The 16,169-nt window shown below is 34.6% G+C and overlaps 1 protein-coding gene across 1 annotated transcript in view; it reads left to right on the top strand.

Moving 5' to 3' along the window:
* LOC128657619 (CD109 antigen-like) overlaps positions 1-15,884 on the top strand; it is a 39,514-nt gene extending 23,630 nt beyond the window's left edge. The window contains 9 exon segments of the mRNA XM_053712004.1: positions 141-309; positions 1,536-1,726; positions 2,067-2,219; positions 2,324-2,389; positions 5,792-5,948; positions 6,350-6,489; positions 7,445-7,547; positions 10,520-10,665; positions 15,798-15,884. Of these exon segments, the coding sequence (XP_053567979.1) occupies positions 141-309; positions 1,536-1,726; positions 2,067-2,219; positions 2,324-2,389; positions 5,792-5,948; positions 6,350-6,489; positions 7,445-7,547; positions 10,520-10,665; positions 15,798-15,884 (1,212 nt within the window).
* Positions 15,885-16,169: the final 285 nt, after the last annotated feature.

Raw genomic sequence — 16,169 nt, 5'->3', positions numbered from 1 at the left:
GGATAGCAAATTAACCTTTATCTTTAAAATATGACATAACATTTTGCATCAGAGCATTCCCACTCAGGAGACAAATACATCTAAGCACATACTGTATCCATAATATCCTCTAACATTGTTCTGTATTTCTTTTCTTTTAGATATTGTTTGGATCAAAGATTCAGAAATCTGTACAATACCTTGAAAGCAAGTTTGATGGAATTTCTAGTAACTATACTCTGTCAATTGTTGCATATGCCCTATCACTGGCCAACAGCACCAAAGCAAATGCAGCTCTTTCCCTGCTGAATTCAAAAGCAAATAATATTGGTATGTTCATGATAGATATATACAATAATGTACAAAAAAAATACCTCTGGGCATTTGATAGTGGATGCTAATCAATGTAGAGTTGCTTCAGAATTCATCCTAAATATTAACCTTAAACTTTAGCAGTCATATAAAATGAGGATTATGGCTGTTGATTATTTAATTGTAACTTAGTTGGCCATTTAAGCATTTGTATCCAATTGTATAACAGCCACCTAGATTTAATTAAAAAATACATTCTAAAAAGGGCTGATGCATTTTTTTTTTTTTTTAAATAGTAATTTTTTTTAGAGCCAGTATATTACTATAAAAATAGGAACCAACAATGTATTGGTAGATCACCCTCATTTCTATTTTGTACACTGTAGACAGTTAGTATATTTGAACTGGTAACAATGACTGGCTGGTGAACTGTAACAAATCTAAGAGTGTTGACCTGACATCTCTAACTCAAAGTATATCCATTAAAATTGATACGTGAAAAATAAAATCTTATACTTCAAATAACTCTTGTCAGACTAAAATACTCATAGAAATCTGTAACCTTACCAATTACCAAGGTAAATTAGATTACTAAAACAATTAATGTATTGTATAAGATACATTTGTTAAATCTCTAGTAATATTCAGTTAAAATACTGTATGTATTTAATTATTAGAGCAAATTCCATAGCATATGATTTTTTTTTAAAAGAAACGTGATTAGGACCATGAGTCAAATCTCATACAAATAAAATACAATTCAGAACAAAAACCTTTCAAACTGATATAAATACAAAAACTCATATGCAAAGTTTCTAGGAAGCAAGATTCCTTGTCAGTATTGGAAAGTATTGATCCACAGTAAGGGACAGGAGTAAAAGTAAGGCAGAAAAAAGGCATTCTAACAAAAAATATCCTAAGGTGACAATATTTTTAGTATATATTGGTAAATTAGAATATGGGGTGAAATATAGGACTTAGAAATGTAAGTGTGAACTGTTAACATCAGCAAAATAGTAGTAACCCCTGTTTTTCTTTAAGGTTCTCTACCTGCTTTGAACTAATGTCATTTTACACTATTTGAAAAAGTCTAATACATCTAACTAATGTTAACTGGCATTACACCCTATATTGTAACATTCCAATGTAGCACAAGAGGGCTTGGGAAGTAAACAAAACTGTTACTGAACTATTCATCTACTAGAATACGTAATCCTTTATTATATTCTATTTCTATATTTTAGAAGGCACCAAGTTCTGGTCTTTAACATTAGAAACCGCAAGTTATTATTGGCAGCCGCGAACAACAGATATTGAGACATCAGCCTATGCATTGCTATCCCACTATAGACAAAACCGTATCAATGAAGGAATTCCTATCATGAAATGGCTGAGTCAGCAAAGGAATCATCTTGGTGGCTATGCATCAACTCAGGTTACATTTCTTTATTAATTTCACCTTTCTATTACTAAATAGTAATTAATCTCTGAGGAGTGAGTTTGTTGAACTCATTTTGCACAAGCCAATTTTGTTTTGTCCTATTTTGTTTTCTTAATAAAGCTGGCATTTTGTGTTTATATTTTTATTACATTTTAGCACACAAAGTTTTAATGCAACATATATGGTTTCATGAGCAGAATTTATGTTCTAAATATTTAGAAAATAAATAATTACAGTAGCTAATTTGATTGTAAAAAAATATTTTTTTTAGGTAATATGTTCAAAACTGCATTCACTTACCATGTAATGTGTTTTTTTTTTTTTTTTCCCAAAGGATACTATTGTGGCTCTGCAAGCTTTATCCCAGTTTTCTGTGACTTCTATCAAAGACACAGCTCTCACAGTAACAGTTACTGGAAAAGGATCTTTTATACCAAAATCTTTTCAGATCACTAAAGATAATCTTTTGGTGCTACAAAGTCACCAGGTAAACTTAAATCAACTAATAAAATATTTAGCTTTTTTTTTTTTTTATTTTTTTTTTCATTTTTAACTTGTTTGTTGATTAATGCTACTTCTGTTCCATTACAGATTCAAGTTTCCCAGCCCTTGGACATAAAGGTTTCTGCTGAAGGAAAAGGAATGGCTATTGTTCAGGTATTTACCAAACTGCATCTTGGGCAGCACAAAATTCAGGGAACATTGTAGTTCACTTTATTCTTTGTTTTACCTAATGAGAGGTCATTTCAAAACATTTCAATATTTTCTTTTTCTCTCCTGAATTTTTTTTTTTTTTTTTTGTAGAAGTTGTCTTTCTTAGCCAGTGAGAATAAGTACTAAATTCAAAAGCAATACTGTACTATTAGGGTCATCTTAAATACTTAAAATTTGCATGCAAAAATATATTTTTGAAATGCAAGACTGCTGCTCTTTCATAAGCATTTTGGCCCAATGTATTAAGAGGCATATGGACAAGCTTCTCAACTTGAGAAGTTGTCGGCACACCGTAACTAAATAAAATGTTTAACCCCTAAACCGCCGCTCACAGACCCCGCCGCCACCTACATTAAATGTATTAACCCCTAATCTCCCGCCCTCAACGTTGCCACCACTATATTAAATTTATTAACCCCTAAACCTAAGTCTAACCCTAAGACCCACTAACTTAAATATAATTTATATTAATCTAAATAAATTATTCCTATTTAAAACAAAATACTTACCTATAAAATAAACCCTAAAATAGCTTCAATATAACAAATACATTGTAGCTATTTTAGGGTTTATTTTTATTTTACAGGCAAGTTTGTGTGTATTTTAACTAGGTACAATAGTTATTAACTATTTAATAACTACCTAGATAAAATAAATACAAAAGTACCTGTAAAATAAATCCTAACCTTACCTAAGTTACAATTACACCTAACACTACACTATCATTAAATTAATTACCTAAACTACCTACAATTAAATAAACTAAAGTACAAAAAAATAAACCCCACTGAATAACAGAAAATAAAAAAATAATTACAAGATTTTTAAACTAATTACACCTAATCTAATCCCCCCCCCCAAAATAATAAAAATACCTACCCTATACTAAATTACAAATAGCCCTTAAAAGGGCCTTTTGCGGGGCATTGCCCCAAAGTAATCAGCTCTTTTACATGTAAAAAAAAAAAAAATACAATACCCCCCCAACATTACAACCTACCACCCACACACCCAACCCTACTCTAAAACCCACCCTTAATAAAACCTAACACTACCTCCCTGAAGATCACCCTACCTTGAGACATCTTCACCCAACCGGGCCCAAGTCCTCAACAAAGCCGGGCAAAGTCTTCATCCAACCGGGCAGAAGAGGTCCTTCAGATGGGCAGAAGTCTTCATCCAGACGGCATCTTCTATCTTCTTTCATCCGACGAGGAGCGGCTCCATCTTGAAGACATCCAACGCGGAGCATCAACCAGACTGACGACTACCCAAAGAATGAAGGTTCCTTTAAATTATGTCATACAAGATGGAGTCCCTTGAATTCCGATTGGCTGATAGAATACTATCAGCCAGTCGGAATTAAGGTAGGAAAAATCCTATTGGCTGATGCAATCAGCCAATAGGATTGAGCTTGCATTCTATTGGCTGATTGGAACAGCCAATAGGATTGAACTTCAATCCTATTGGCTGATTGCATCCTATCAGCCAATCGGAATTCAAGGGACTCCATCTTGGATGATGTCATTTAAAGGACCAGTCATTCGTCGGGTAGTCGTCGGTCTGGATGGATGCTCCGTGTCGGATGTCTTTAAGATGGAGATGCTCCTCGTCGGATGGATGAAGATAGAAGATGCCACCTGGATGAAGACTTCTGCCCATCTGGAGGACCTGCCAGGTTGGATGAAGACTTCGCCAAGCTTCGTTGAGGACTTAGGCCCGGTTGGATGAAGACGTCTCAAGGTAGGGTGATCTTCAAGGGGTTAGTGTTAGGTTTTATTAAGGAGGGATTGGGTAGGTTTTAGAGTAGGGTTTGGTGTGTGGGTGGTGGATTGTAATGTTGGGGGGGGTATTGTATTTTTTTTTTATTTTTTTTTACAGGTAAAAGAGCTGATTACTTTGGGGCAATGCCCTGCAAAAAGCCCTTTTAAGGGCTATTTGAAATTTAGTATAGAGTAGGGAATTTTATTATTTGGGGGGCTTTTTTTATTTTATTAGGGGTATTAGATTAGGTGTAATTAGTTTAAAAAATTATTCTTTTCTGTAATTTAGTGTTTGCTTTTTTGTACTTTAGTTTATTTAATTTAATTGTAGTTAATTGTAGTTAATTTAGGAAATTATTTTAATTATAGTGTAGTGTTAGGTGTAATTGTAACTTAGGTTAGGTTTTATTTTACAGGTAAATTTGTATTTATTTTAGCTAGGTAGTTATTAAATACTTAATAACTATTTAATAACTATTGTACCTAGTTAAAATAAATACAAACTTGTCTGTAAAATAAAACTAAACCCTAAGCTAGATGCAATGTAATTATTAGTTATATTGTAGCTAGCTTAGGGTTTATTTTACAGGTAAGTATTTAGTTTTAAATAGGAATAATTTAGTTAATGATAGGAATTTTATTTAGATTTATTTAAATTATATTTAAGTTAGTGGGGGTTAGGGTTAGACTTAGATTTAGGGGTTAATAAATTTTAATATAGCGGCGGTGTAGGGGGGGCAGATTAGTGGTTAATAAATATAATGTAGGGGGCGGTGGGCTCCGGGAGCGGCAGTTTAGGGTTTAAACAATTTATTTAGTTGCGGCGGGGTCCAGGAGCGGCAGGATAGGGGTTAATAACTTTATGCAGGTGGCGGCGGTATAGGGGGCGGCAGATTAGGGGTTAATAGGTATAATGTAGGTGGGCGGTTTAGGGGTTAATACATTTATTAGAGTTGCGGCAGGGTCCGGGAGCGGCGGTTTAGGGGTTAATATGTATAATGTAGGGGGGGCAGATTAGGGGTGTTTAGACTCGGGGTACATGTTAGGGTGTTAGGTGTAGACGTTCCCATAGGAATCAATGGGATTTCGGGCAGCAGCAAACATGAGCTTTCGCTGCTGTCAGACTCCCATTGATTCCTATGGCATCTGCTGCCTCCAGGGCGGCAGATTGAAAACCAGGTACGCTGGGCTGGAATAGTGGTGAGCGTACCTGGTAGTTCTTTGATAGCCACCAAAAGTAGTCAGATTGTGCCGAACTTGCGTTCGGCACATCTGAAGTGACGTAAGTATCGATCTGTGTCGGACTGAGTCCACGGGATCGTATGTTACGTCACTATATTCTACTTTTGCCAGTCTGTAGGGCTTGATAACTATGGCGAATAAGGCTTGCCACAAATATGCTGCGGAATTTCCAGCATATTTGCAGTTGACAGCTTGATAAATAGAGGCCTCTGACTAAAGGGATATCACAATCTACAACCAGCTCTTTTCATATTATCAGTATGTTAAACGCTTCTCAATTTACAGTAACACAATGCTTGTAATATTATCTGCATTAACATCTGTGATTTTTCTATTACAGTTTAATATAGTTTATAACAAGAAACCTTCCTCCAGGCATAAAAGAAACACTGTCTTCCCAGAAGCTTTTAAATTAGATGTCACGGTAGAAGACAAGAATAACACTGCCCTACTATCTGTAGTCATATGTGCAAGGTAAAAACTCTATGACTTTATTTGTTAATTTGCCTCTTGCTCATTTTATTTGTAATTAATAACTTTTTCTAACATTTACTATATTATGTATATATGATATACTGCATGTTAGGGCATCTCCATTTACAAACCTACAATTTTTATTCTTTAATCCACTTAATATTTAAAATATTTAATGGTTTGATCAAATCTTTCTATGCAAACTATTTAATATGCTTGTAGATGTAGAATGCCAAGAGAAACCACAATGTGCTAGATGAACAAATGTGTTGCCTGTACTTGCATTTTTAGATGCCCAAGAAAACTGCTAAGTTTTGTGCATGATCCTATATCATTTACCTTGTGATTTCTATGGTTGTCTATAAATCAGATCCCTTGTGATAATGCATAATGGCTGTTCTTGTTTCCTTCCGTAGCACTGCAGATGGTCATGAGAGTGGCATGGTCCTTCTAGAGGTTGGATATCTCAGTGGCTTCACATTGGAACCAACTGGAATTCCAATAAATTGGACTCTTAAAATGGTGGAAAAAAAAGATGACAAAGTATACCTGTATTTTGACTCGGTGAGTTCAATGCTATTAAAGATAATAATAGTAAAGTAAATTAAGCTATTTATAGGTGAATGTTGATCTCTGTTTAAGATATGTAAATTCTTAATCTAATCTTAAAGGGATATAAAAGTGCAAAAAGAAAATGCTCTACTATGTTATAGAATTATAACAATGTTACGTGCTTTGAGCTTAACCTCTGCAAATATATTAAACACATCAAAGTCAGCTTCAAAGCAGCCATACACTACTGCCAGATAGCTGAAAACATATGGTGGCTACACACATCTGTCTCGTCATTGGCTCACCAACTAGCTCCCACTAGTGTAGAAAATATTATTATATTCTATTTAAAATTGTCTGAATTGTGCAAGTTTTTGTCTTTCCTACCCCTTTAGAGACATAAAAGTGCCAACAATGTTCTTTTTTTAATCATTTCATTACCGCACTTTCTTTTATATAATTATGTTTAACCCCTACAAGTTATGTACATACATAAAGTCGGCTCCAGAGCACCATTGCTCCATTGGGAACTAGCTTGTGATTAGTGGCTACACACATGCCTTTTACCATTGGCTCAACAGATGTTACACAAGGTCTGATTAGTGGATTGCTGTTCTGGGGATGACTAACTATGTTTACATAATTGCTAATACCTAAATTTAAGTTAACTGAGCAATAAAGCATTCTTAAACATTGTCATGTTTTTCTTTTGTACATTTTGTCTCTAATAAAATGGATCTTGAAATCCCTAGACAGACAGAAAAAATGGATTTCAAGATCCATTTTATTAAAGTCTGTCTAGGGGACATTCACTTTATAAGGGAAACCTATTTTCTTTACATACACGTTTTATAGCTAGATTTGTTACAACTTATGATGTTTGGAATAAATAACATTTTTCATATTTTACATCTTGCAATATGATCTGTCTTAATTAAAATATTTTTTTTGCCTCTTATTTTTAAAGATAACAGCAACTAAAGTCTGTGTGACTGTTCCAATGATCCGCACAGCCAAAGTAGCAGCTTCTCAAGATGCAGTAGTCAGAATTTCTGATTACTATAACCCAAGTAAGTTTGATAGATTTTGGGTTTAGCCTATCAAATGGAAAAAGACAAAATTAATTTTGTAAATATGTAAGTCATCAGCATACAATGGCCCACACTTATCATACTGCAGCTGAACACGGTTCCCCAGCAGGAAACCTGTCCGATTGTATTGTCAGGGAGCAAGATATCATCCATTGCTGGAATTTCAGACTGGTCAATCAATCTGTTGTGCTGCCATGTCCCCTGTTCTCATGCAATTGTATGCAACCAATTGTGAGAGCAGGACTTGACACTCATTCCAGGCGTCTGGGGTGGCTGTGAGGATAGAAAGTAGCCTGCGCTGTATGGGATCTGAAACTGTTTTACTGTTACAACCACTAATTTTATTTAAAGGGAAACCTAAACATATTTTTTCTTTTGTAATTCAGACATGGGGGCCTATTTATCAAGCCATCAACTGCAAATACGCTGGAATTCTGCAGCGTAATTGTGGCAAGCCTGATTCGCTTTATTTATCAAAGGCTACAGACCAGCAAAAGTAGAATTTTGTGACGTAACATACAATCCACCAGTCTCAGTCCGACACAGATCGAAGCTTATGTCACTACAGATGTTCGAATGCAGATTCAGCACTATCTGACTTTGCTAGTTATCAAAAATCTACCAGGTATGCTAGCCACTATTCCTGCCCAGCATACCTGGTTTTCAATCCGCCGCCCTGGAGGCCGCGGATGCCATAGGAATCAATGGGAGTCTGAAAGCAGCGAAAGCTCATGTTCGATGCTGCCCGATATCCCATTTATTTCTATGGGAGAATAAGTTATGTTTACACGTAACGCCCTAACATAAACCCCGAGTCTAAACACCCATAATCTGCCGCCCCCTACACCACCGCCACCTACATTATAATTATTAACCCCTAATCTGTCGCCCGACACCGCCGCCAACTAAATAATTTATTAACCCCTATCCCGACAGTATACAAATAAAGCTGTGAAAAAGCCGAAAAGCAGCAAAATCGATGACTGTTAGTTATCAAGAATCCGCTGCTCATCGCCCCATACTTGGTGCACAGCTTTTTGACAGCTTTTTTGTTAAATATGGAGAACGTATTCAGGTCCGCGGCAGTGATGTTAGGCGAGCGTATTGGTGCCGGCGAATGCAGCATAGTTGACGGCTTGATAAATAGGCCCCAGGGTATTCAGTTGAAGAGTTTACAATATACTGTACTTCTGTTATCAAATTTAGTTTGTTTCCATGATATTTGTTGAAGCGATACCTAGGTGGTTGTCTGGAGCACTACATGGCATGAAATAGTGCTGCCATCTAGTTCTCTTGCAAATCATGCATAACATTCTTGAAAAATCTGAAGCCAGACACGTGCATGCTTCTGAGCTTACGTCCTTTATTTTCCACAAAGGATACCAAGAAAACAAATAATTTGATAATAGAAAGTGATTTTAAATCACATGCTCTGTCTAAACCATAAAAGAAAATAAGATGTTATCCCTTTAACAAGAAACTTATGTTTTCTATTAAAATAACGTTTTGAAATAAAAATGAAATGAGTGAAAGTAACTTTATCTTTATTATAAACTAAGCTTATGATGTCACATGATTTAGTATATCTAGCTATGTTTATACTAACATATTAGTGACTGGGTGTGTGATGGAAATGAGTTTGGGGGCTCAGTTAGAGCAGCATTGATCCTTGGAACAGACCTTTGCTCCCTGCAGTTTTCAAAAAAGTACCCACATCTCAATGAAGGTAGAAACATTCTCCTGCTTCCTGCTGCACATTCATGGACTGTTACCCAACGGCACATAAACAAAAAATAGCACTGACTGTGTTACTAATTATGCACACTGTTACTTTTAATGAGTGATATAGCTTACATGAAATTAAATATGAATAGCTACTTTTATAAATAAAAAATAACCAGTTAATCTCTCCAGGGAGCAGGGCAATATAATAATTCTGTTCCCTCTGTATAGTACTTCAAAATCTGTTGGTGCATTTTAAAGAAACATACTACTAATAACAATAATTCTACTTTGTGCAAGGTACGGCTGTTTTATGGGAGTTCTCTGGTCTAAAGTATGCGGCTAAAAAACCATATTAGGCTATGGGCTCTGCCACAGACACTGTTGATCTCTTTGAAATACCAACTTTCATTAATAGTTGTGCAAATGAAACACCTATTGTTTCTTGACTGGATAAATATTTATTGTATAATTTTCACACAGTAAAATTTACCCAGACGTGGGGTCCTTATTATGTGCATATTTACAGGATAACCTTTTATAACCTTTGCTATTTTGTTACTTATTTATCTTATAGTTTTTTTACACAAAATGTGAAGATCTTAGATCTTGTTTAAATGAAACAAACTAATTCCACTTTAAGACATGGGGTAGATTTATCAAGCAGCAGATGCTGCAATCTACCCCCGAAGTTCAGGTCCACCTGAAACTTAAGTTAAGAAGCAGTGGTCGTAAAACCACTGCTCCTCAACTCACCCACCACTTCTGAGGCGATTGACAGCCCCTGCTAGTAGCCGATTGGCCGTGAATGTGCAGGGGGTGGTATTGCTCCTAATATGAATTTTTATTCATTCTCTTGGTATCTTTATTTGAAAAAGCAAGAATGTAAGCTTAGGAGCCAGCCCATTTTTTGGGTCATCACCTGGGTAGCGCTTTCTGATTGGTGTCTAAATGTAGCCACCAATCAGCAAGAGCTACCCAGGTGTTGAACCAGAAATGGGCCGGCTCCTAAGCTTACATTAAAATAAAGATACCAAGAGAATGAAGAAAAATTTATAATAGGAGTAAATTAGAAAGTTGCTTAAATTTGCATACTCTATCTGAATCATGAAAGTTTAATTTATACAACTTAAAGGAATAGTCTAGTCAAAATTAAATGCATTGCTGAAGAATATGATACATTGTTGGGTGTTTACATCTTTTTTTTTTTTAATTATAATTTATTTCAGGAAATACAGTGACAAGAACTTACAATTCCAAGACCATGACGATGATCTCCACATGTGATTTCTGTGGTTTTAACTGCTCTAAGTGCAAGTCTAATGTTCTAGAGACATCCACTCCAACCAGCAGTGCTAGCTCACCAGAAATGCTTGTTCCTTTGTTCTTTACACTGTGCATCTACTATTTATTAACTGAAAAGTATAGCCATTTGCGATGACCTTTACACTGTGTATTTAATATTTTTTATTAACTGTACAGTATAACCATTTGTGATGACCTTTACACTGTGCAGCTACTATTAACTGTATAAACATTTGTAATGACCTTTTCAAAACTATGTTGTACAGGATGGGAACACTGGGAACTAGATTTTGGCTATTTTAATAAGTTATACATATCACTTTTGTAGATACTGATGATGATTATTGTTTATTATTAGTTTTAAATACTGTGCTTAAATATATAAAAGATGTATTATAATTGTGATATATATTACTATTACAGTCTCTAAACTCTCCTTGTTACTCTAGAAACTACTTTACTTTAACGTCTTTAAATAAAATAAACATACTTTATAAATAATCCTGATTCAAACAAGGCTTTTATTTCACGACAAACTATTCATAGTGCTATCCCCAATATTTTAAGTTGAATATCTCTGGCAGACTTAATTTTAAGAAGGCAATCTGCTCAACCAGTAATTGAAAGAGCTGTGACTGCTATGTATAGAGGATGTTTACTCTTGGTGGAGAAAACTGTATCAGTTTGGATACTACTGAATGGTCATGAAAGACACTTATCATCAAGCAAGAATAGGGAAAGTCAGACACTATTTCTGATGCCAATAAGTTTAGCAGCAAATAACTGAGGATCTAGAAAGTGGGCTTTCAATTTTTTTTTTATAATGAAATGGCATTTTGTTCTTGGGGTATGGGTGGCTCCAATCAAGGGCCTCTAATTCCTTTGATGCTTCAAAAGAATGCACTACTCCTTACCTTAGAATGCTCCTCTTTTGCTGAAGCTCACACACACACACCCCGTGGAAGAGCTGCTTCTTCTAAAATATTAAGCCTTGTCCATTTTCCTATTAAACATAGGTTACACAGGGTGGCCAGATTCTTTTGTTGGCTGCTATCTACCAGTTCAAATTTGCCAGTTTTAAGCATCTTTTTTTTTTCTTCCTATGAGTTATACATGAGCTGTCATAGTCTAAAACCTCAGGCCCGCCAAGTAATGTTAGCATTTTGGAGAAAACAAGATTGCAACCGCACTACACGAGTAAATAGCGACTGCTAATTTGTACCCACAATCAATTTCAAAGTGGGTACCTGCTGGAGTGCTTATGCAAGAATCAATGATTCAAAAGAGATTAGAGTCAGAAATATAGATTTGTGGCTCAAAAAAAGGGATGCATTTGTTTAGCACTTCCTGTCCCTTATATTTGGTATGGAACCTTGAATAGGAAAGAGATAGGGGTGGGACAGCGTGTACCTGTGATTAAAATCTAACTTTTATTTCAACACTTAAAAAAAGAAATGTGACCTACAATTTAAAAACACAAATTCGCATAGAACTTGGGAATAGGGACTAGATTATAAACGTGATTTAATACTTCTGGGAAAGTCCACAAATGGAAAAAGTATCAGTGTTTGGATGCTATAATACTTGATTACGGTGGTCTGAAGATATAACATATGTATATATTCTCTTGTCTCTCTAGCAACTATGTTGCTGTATCAAATTATACATACATATGATGTTGCTGTGAATATTATGTCTCTCAAGTAGGATTCAATACCGCACAATTCCTCTGTTAGGTATGAATACCAAGTAGAGGTGGTATTTGATTATATTGAATTACATTAGCAAGAGAATAAACTTCTGTTGTTACTCTGTAAATTTGAGATTAATTATGGTATGGCATACAGATACATAGATGGTTCTTCTATATATTTTGGGGTTCGGATATCAGGAAATGATAGCTGAGATAAGCTGCAGGAATACCTGCCTTTAGATATTATTGTCTTGTTATTTGCATTGAGTACTGTGCATTATTAATTTTACAGTGATGCTTATATGGCGATTTTTTTTTTTTTTTTTTTTTTTTTTTTTACTCTTAATGCTTAAAATAATGAGAGCATTGCCCTTATTTCTGGGGCACTGCACCTAGTACAACTGCTTTTATTTCCTTTCTCTTAATATTTTTTAAGTACCCCTGAGGAATCAGATCATGATATACAGAGTAATGATTAATGTGATTCACTGTGTTTGAGTTTTACACCGTTGTGTATTATCTATATTCTCAGTCACACTTGGTATTGATCCATAAACATTTGAATCAACGATATAGGATCTTTAGTTGGAATACTTTTATGTAACAAACAAAGTTTGTTGTTTGGGTCATTGATACAGACACTTGATAGAGATAGTTGGAGATTATATTGGTTGATACATATGAAAGTGGTCTAAGTGTGGCAATGTAACTTAGTTATTATTCTGCTTCTTTTTGAACGTATCTTTTTTTATTTTGTATAGATACTTGCTGAATGCTAGGATTGCAGTCTGCAATCAAGTTAGATATTGGTTCTGCTTTTTGTAAAATTAAATCGATATTGGGGTAATTATTCCTTACCCTTTTGATAAATATATTGACTTTGAATTTGGTACAGTTTGTGTGACTCAGTTTGTTATATATGTCAGTATATTTCTTGATTTTTTTAAAAAAAAAAAAAGTACACTTAACCTTCTATATTGTTTCTTCAATTGCTAAAGTTTATATATGTGTTTGGTACATTCAGCGATATATCTTAGCATAGTAAATAAATACTTTATTAAAAGCTATTTGAAAGCTGTTGCAGTTCACTTATATTCTTGAATAATGCTGCTGGCTATGTTATACCGTAACGGTCTTATATACCTTGATCTAAATAGTTTACTTGAATAATCTCGCTCGTGTTATTCTAGAACTCTTAGTAGCTGTAGTACTGTGCAGACCATATAAGTCTGGGTCTCGGTTTGTTAAATGTAACGTCTGAGCTGAATTAAAATTGCCTTTTGTTTTCTAGCGGTATTACTTAGTAACAGGTATGTTCTAGTGCCCTTTGAAAAAGCCGGAATTACAAACGGCGAAACATGTTAGGGAGAGGTTGACATTTCTATTTCAACCTATTTAGTGTTTTTAAACAAGCAACTGAACATAGAACTTAGACCGCATAACATGAACATTTACTAAAAATGAATGTATGAAGCAAGATTGGAAATAAATTTAAAATAAGTTGGGGGAGTCCGAAGTGAATGCTTTTACATTAGCAATATAATAATATGGTGTAAATGCAAGGACAGTAACACAACAATACGGTGTGAATGCAAGAGGTGTGGCTCTGAACTTAACAAAGTAACCGCTGCTATAGAAGTATTATTATTACTTGACCAAATTTCACTATAGTATATTAGACGCAAGTCAACATTACAAAGGTCACAAGGCTGCTACACTAGAACATACCTGTTCCTAAGTAATACCGCTCGAAAACAAAAGGCAATTTTAATTCAGCTCAGACGTTACATTTAACAAACCGAGACCCAGACTTATATGGTCTGCACAGTACTACAGCTACTAAGAGTTCTAGAATAACACGAGCGAGATTATTCAAGTAAACTATTTAGATCAAGGTATATAAGACCGTTACGGTATAACATAGCCAGCAGCATTATTCAAGAATATAAGTGAACTGCAACAGCTTTCAAATAGCTTTTAATAAAGTATTTATTTACTATGCTAAGATATATCGCTGAATGTACCAAACACATATATAAACTTTAGCAATTGAAGAAACAATATAGAAGGTTAAGTGTACTTTTTTTTTTTTTTTTAAAAATCAAGAAATATACTGACATATATAACAAACTGAGTCACACAAACTGTACCGAATTCAAAGTCAATATATTTATCAAAAGGGTAAGGAATAATTATCCCAATATCGATTTAATTTTACAAAAAACAGAACCAATATCTAACTTGATTGCAGACTGATCAATACCAAGTGTGACTGAGAATATAGATAATACACAACGGTGTAAAACTCAAACACAGTGAATCACATTAATCATTACTCTGTATATCATGATCTGATTCTTCAGGGGTACTTACTTAAAAAATATTAAGAGAAAGGAAATAAAAGCAGTTGTACTAGGTGCAGTGCCCCAGAAATAAGGGCAATGCTCTCATTATTATTTTTAGCATTAAGAGTAAAAAAATCGCCATATAAGCATCACTGTAAAATTAATAATGCACAGTACTCAATGCAAATAACAAGACAATAATATCTAAAGGCAGGTATTCCTGCAGCTTATCTCAGCTATCATTTCCTGATATCCGAACCCCAAAATATATAGAAGAACCATCTATGTATCTGTATGCCATACCATAATTAATCTCAAATTTACAGAGTAACAACAGAAGTTTATTCTCTTGCTAATGTAATTCAATATAATCAAATACCACCTCTACTTGGTATTCATACCTAACAGAGGAATTGTGCGGTATTGAATCCTACTTGAGAGACATAATATTCACAGCAACATCATATGTATGTATAATTTGATACAGCAACATAGTTGCTAGAGAGACAAGAGAATATATACATATGTTATATCTTCAGACCACCGTAATCAAGTATTATAGCATCCAAACACTGATACTTTTTCCATTTGTGGACTTTCCCAGAAGTATTAAATCACGTTTATAATCTAGTCCCTATTCCCAAGTTCTATGCGAATTTGTGTTTTTAAATTGTATGTCACATTTCTTTTTTTAAGTGTTGAAATAAAAGTTAGATTTTAATCACAGGTACACGCTGTCCCACCCCTATCTCTTTCCTATTCAAGGTTCCATACCAAATATAAGGGACAGGAAGTGCTAAACAAATGCATCCCTTTTTTTTTGAGCCACAAATCTATATTTCTGACTCTAATCTCTTTTGAATGTTAGCATTTTATTCACCAGATAAGTACATACTGAATATCACACAACAGAAGTATATATTGAAGTGCCAAAAAAGGACAGAAAACCTATATCCTCCTTAAAAATAATCTAATTGAATTATAGAAAGTCAGCCAATTTAACAAGGAAACACCTGGAGTGGCTAAAATTGGAAGAGGATATACATCCTAAAATTAGATTAATACAAATGTATTATTCCAAAGAGATCTAATCATAAAAGAATATATGTTCATATATAAGCAAATTACATATAAAATTATTGGGTTCCATTTTACCCTTTGCAGGGTGTACTTAATTCAGACCCTTTTTGTACTGGGTTCAATGGTTACAGTCCTTGTGGGCTGGCAGCTGGCAGCTTGCTGTTCCAGTAAGCTGTTTAATGAATCTAGGACACTGTTTACTATGAAAATATATTTTGGATGTTGTGAACATGTTGCTTTTTATATGTTTTGGTGGCCTGTCATGCCTTCAGTCATGATGAATAAACTTAGGTACTACTATTTAAAGGGGAATTGTACACTAGATTTTTCTTTGGATAAATGTTTTGTAGATTTTTTTTTTTTAATAACATTGTGCTGGTTTTCAGACTCCTAACCAAGCCCCAAAGTGTCAGATGTATACATGCGTTTACAGACCACTGCTAGCTCCTGTTCCAA

This window comes from Bombina bombina, chromosome 4 (genome assembly GCF_027579735.1).
Source record: "Bombina bombina isolate aBomBom1 chromosome 4, aBomBom1.pri, whole genome shotgun sequence".
NCBI lineage: Eukaryota > Metazoa > Chordata > Amphibia > Anura > Bombinatoridae > Bombina > Bombina bombina.
This window is presented reverse-complemented; position numbering and strand designations above follow the sequence as displayed.